Source organism: Silene latifolia, chromosome 3 (genome assembly GCF_048544455.1).
Source record: "Silene latifolia isolate original U9 population chromosome 3, ASM4854445v1, whole genome shotgun sequence".
Taxonomy (NCBI): domain Eukaryota; kingdom Viridiplantae; phylum Streptophyta; class Magnoliopsida; order Caryophyllales; family Caryophyllaceae; genus Silene; species Silene latifolia.
The window spans coordinates 41750491-41755119 of record NC_133528.1 but is presented as its reverse complement, the minus strand read 5'-3'; the positions used below and the strand labels follow the sequence as shown (position 1 = coordinate 41755119).

At 34.5% G+C, this 4629-nt stretch overlaps 1 protein-coding gene across 1 annotated transcript; it reads left to right on the top strand.

Annotated features, from left to right (window-relative positions):
- Positions 1 to 2660: 2660 nt before the first annotated feature.
- LOC141648989 (uncharacterized) lies at positions 2661 to 3864 on the top strand. Its single transcript, XM_074457694.1, has 2 exons — positions 2661 to 3033; positions 3329 to 3864. The coding sequence occupies exons 1-2, from the start codon at positions 2661 to 2663 to the stop codon at positions 3862 to 3864; spliced, it is 909 nt and encodes a 302-aa protein (XP_074313795.1).
- Positions 3865 to 4629: the final 765 nt, after the last annotated feature.

The window sequence follows — 4629 nt, the reverse complement described above, 5'->3', positions numbered from 1 at the left end:
TTCAAACATTCATCTTCCTTTCTATCTTTTTTTTTTCAGTTTATTCTTTCATCTTCTTCTTTGTTACAATTTTAAAAAAATAACAGGTTCTTGAGCTTTGTATTTGTGACCGATTTTGCATGCAAGTTTGAAAGAGAGAATATAGTGTCTTTTTTTTAATCTATACCGTCGAGTAGTTTGCATGTTCTTCAGCTTCTTTTGGTTATTGATCTCATGGATGAAATGCAGATTGTACAAGTGAACAATGGTAAGTTTACTGGTATTCAACATTTTTTTTTTTGTTAAAGCATAATTGGAAGATGAGAAGTCAGACGAAATTTTTGTGTAAAGTTATATGAAACTGTATTTATATGATAAGTCAGACGCATGATTTTTTTTTCTAGTGAAGTTATTTGTTTCCAGGAAGATTTTTGTATTCTATTTAACTTATGGTGAAAAGGAATTTGTAAGGTCAGTTGAAAAGTCAATTTTTTTGTGTATAAATTTGTTGAAGTTACATACTTTACGTGGCACAGTTTTGTTTTACGGCGGTAGAGTTACAATATTATTGATGAGTTTTTTATGGGTTTTGTTATTGATGAAATAATAAATGGATTTTTTGTATTTTTACAGTGGAAGAATGTTGTGAGGATGTTGAAAATGTAGGGGAAGAGAAATTCTCTAAAGTATTGCAAGGTGTAGGGGAGGATGAATTTTGTAGGATAGTGGAAAGCCAATTTACGCCATATGTAGGACAACAATTCGATTCCATAGAAGAAGCTGTTCAATTCTATAAGACGTACGCGCTGGCCTGTGGATTTGATGTGCGTAAATAAACAACGAAGAAGTGGCATGACGGAACTATTAGATCGAAACTCCTAGTATGTAACCGAGAGGGGTTCACGTATGCAAAGAAGGTGGGCAAATCCAAAGATGTTGTAGTTGGTGGAAGCACACAGGAGGTGGAAGAGAGTGGAGATAAACAAAGAAGGAAAACTAAAGTGAGGAGGGTTGGATGCAAAGCTAGGGTTAGATTGTTCTTGATGAACGGCCTTCTAGTAGTTGATCGATTTCATGCGGGACACAGTCACGAGATTGTGGATGTTAAAGATAGGGAGTTTCAGAAACTGTCAAGGCGGTTACACAAATATCACAAGGGGCTCATTGTCTGTAACTCAAGGGTTAGTACTGTTAGTTGTATTAGTTAATTAATTTGTTTGTTAAAGTTACATATTTGTAGTATTAAATTACAATAGTCATAGTTAAAGTTTCAGGTTAGCTGTTATGAAAAAAAGAACTGAAGTTACAGTACTACTGAAGTAAAATTTCAGTTATGATTCATAAAGTTACAAATTTGATATATTGTAATTGTTAAAATTATTGTTTTGCTGTAATGTTAAAACGTGTAGTAAAGTTACAGTAATTGTGTAGTAAAATGACAGTTGTTACGGGTTAAGTTACACTTTGATTGCTAAGTCTAAAAAGTAGCTAAAGTTACAATAATTGTAGAGTAAAATTAGAATAGTCATAGTTATAGTTACATGTTAGGTTTTTTTGAAAAAGTTAAGTGAAGTTACAGTACTAGTGATGTAAAATCACAATTGTCATTGTTGAAGTTATATTTTTGCTGTAATGTTGAAAATTGTAGTAAAGTTCTGATTCTTGAAGTAAAATGACAACGATCGGGGTTAAGTTACATGTTAAATGTTATGTGAAGAAATTAACAAAAGTTACAAATGTTTAAAGTAAAAGTACAGTTGTCATTGCTAAAGTTATAATTAAGCTGAAATGTGAGAAAAATGACATAAAATTACATATGAATGACATTGAAGAATGTTAAGCATGACAAAGAAATTACACTAAAAATTTTGCATTGTTTTTGAGCACTTGAATCTAGTAGTTTTATTAGAGTTACACTACTTATCATTACAGTTATACTATTGAGCGTTTAAGTTACAGTAATTGAACTGACATTGAGATTAACTGCAGCTGAAGATAGGTGCAACAAAGACATACAAAATGTGCAAGGAACATGTTAATGGGTTTCAGAATATAGGAGCGAGTGTAACCGACTTCAAGAATTTTCACAGAGACGTAAAGTGCTACATTAATGACAAGGATGGTCAATTGTTCATAGACCGTTTTAAGAACATGGAAGAAACTACTCGGTATATGGTGATGCTGTGTCTTTCGACCCGACATACTCAACAAACAAGTACGACATGGTTTTTACACCTTTCACAGGTGTTGATAATCATAAAAGATCGGTAACATTTGCTGGTGCATTGATATTTAGGGAGAAGGATGAGTATTTTGATTGGGTTTTCAGCCGGTTTTTGGTTGCGATGGGTGGTAAGGAACCAGAGTATATTATAACAGACCAAGACCCAAGAATTATATCATCTGTTCAACACATATTCAAGACGGCTAGGCACCGTTTTTGCATGTGGCACATCATGAACAAGGTACCTGTGAAATACGGGGGCAACGCGAAAGATTTTACAGATTTCACGAAGAAGTTGAATGCCATAGTGTGGGACGAAAACATTGAACCAGATGAGTTTGACATGCGTTGGTGTGACATAATGAAGGAACATGGAGTTGGTCCCGAACGTGACTGGTTTGAGGAAGTGTACAAGAAAAGAAGGTAGTGGGTGATGGCCCATTGTAGGGACTTAAATATGGGGAGTGTTATGAGGACAACGCAGAGATCCGAGAGCGAAAACAGTTTCTTTAAGAAATTTGAGAATAATTCGGGAACGTTAGTCGAGTTCTGGTCGCGGTATGAGAGTGCTATAGACCAGCAAAGACACACACAAAAAAAGCTTGACAATGAGAACAGGCAGACATCACCGAAATTAGCAACTCGGTTGCCAATAGAGAGCCACGAGGCAAGAGTGTATACACATGTGGTATTCGATGTGTTCCAAGAGGAGGTAATTAGATCAACAACCGGACTTAGTGCTCGGGGATTCAACGAGAGAAATGGTGTCGAGGTGACAAACCTGAAAGATGGAATGACGGGAAGAGTCTACGACATTCAGTACAAACCAGGTATTAATCAATATATTTGTCTCCTTAAAATTTTACTATCATAGTTTGAAACTTTTGTTCAAATAATTTGTAACTTAAGTGATAAATAATGTAATTAAAACAGGATAACTTATTGGATTGTTGAAATATTGTGTTTACTGAAGTTTTACTTTAGTTTTACTGGATGACGACACCATATTGAATTAATTTTGTTTTTTCTTTGTGCGTCAACAAGGAACACATGAGGCGACATGCACGTGTAGAATGTTCGAACGTTCTGGAATACTTTGTAGACACATAATTTCGGTTTACTCAGGTAATGGTGTGAACAAAATACCGGATGCTTACGTGGCTAGAAGATGGACAAAGGATGCAGTCAGCTACACGTCTGATGTAAAGGATATTATTGATGGGAAAGAAATTGAAATGACAAAGTTGTGGTCAGAAGTTTTTGAAACAGTTGGATTATTGAGAGATAGGGATAAGACTGATGTAGAGAGGTTGGGCATTTTAATTCGGGAGTTTAGAGAAGAGTTAAGACCATCATTCGACGAGTTGACGAAGGAACAAGAAATAGAACAGTTACTTGGATGTAATCCCATCGAGAAAATTACAGTACTTCCTCCTAAGCAGGCGAAAAACAAGGGGAGTGGAAAAAGAATGTTGTCGACGAAGAGTAAAGTTGCTGCAAAAAATGCTAAACCAAAGAGGATGTGCAACAACTGTAAGCAAATGGCACACCATGACAAGAGAAATTGCCCCAACCCGTTTGCAGAGCGTCCACCGATTTCAGTTCAATCTTCTTCAGAGGAGAGTGAGAATGAGGCAGAAGAAGAAGAGGACTGGGAGTAGCAATTTGAATTACTTTTCATACTTTTTGGGAAAACTGTTACAGTGAGCAGTTTATTTTGCAGATGTAGTTACAAAATGTAGGACTGAAGTTATATGTTGTGTGAAATGAAGTTACAGTTCGTAATTTAATTATTTTAGTTTTCCAATTCTTGGTTTTAAGTATGGTTGCGCACTTGAGATTCCGTAGTGTATATTATAATCATAGATAACAAAGTTGTTGAAAAAATTTCCAAATTGGTTGACCATTGGAGTTACACAATGTATGACTGAAATTATATGTTATGCAACATAAAGTTACAGTGACAGATTTTTTTATTTTCGTTTCTGCAAAAATACTTTATGACTATGAACTTTATTAAATGGGGCTTCAACTTTAATGTGTAATTTCAGTTGGAGTTACACATTCTTAGATTAAAGTTACAGGAATTATGACTGAAGTTATATAATTTATTGATAAAAAAAATATGTTCAGGGATGAAAACTTCAGTGAAGTTATATGTTATGCGACATGAAGTTACAGTAACAAATTTATTTAATTTGGTTTCTCCAAAAATAGTTTATGAATATGAACTTTATTAAATGAGGCTTCAACTTTTGTACATGAAATGTGTAATTTCAGTTGGAGTTACACATTCTTTGCCTTAAGTTACAGGAAATATGACTGAAGTTACATAAACTAATGATTAAAAATATGTTCATGGAGGATAACTTCAGTGGTTAATTGTGTAACTTCAACTTTTGTCCGTGTAATGTGTAATTTCAGTT

Bases quoted from the DNA above. Each gene is read 5' to 3' on its own strand.
- LOC141648989 (XM_074457694.1), top strand. From the start codon at position 2,661: ATGGGGAGTGTTATGAGGACAACGCAGAGATCCGAGAGCGAAAACAGT. The intron at 3,034-3,328 runs GTATTAATCAAT...CGGTTTACTCAG, and splicing joins CGACATTCAGTACAAACCAG to GTAATGGTGTGAACAAAATA.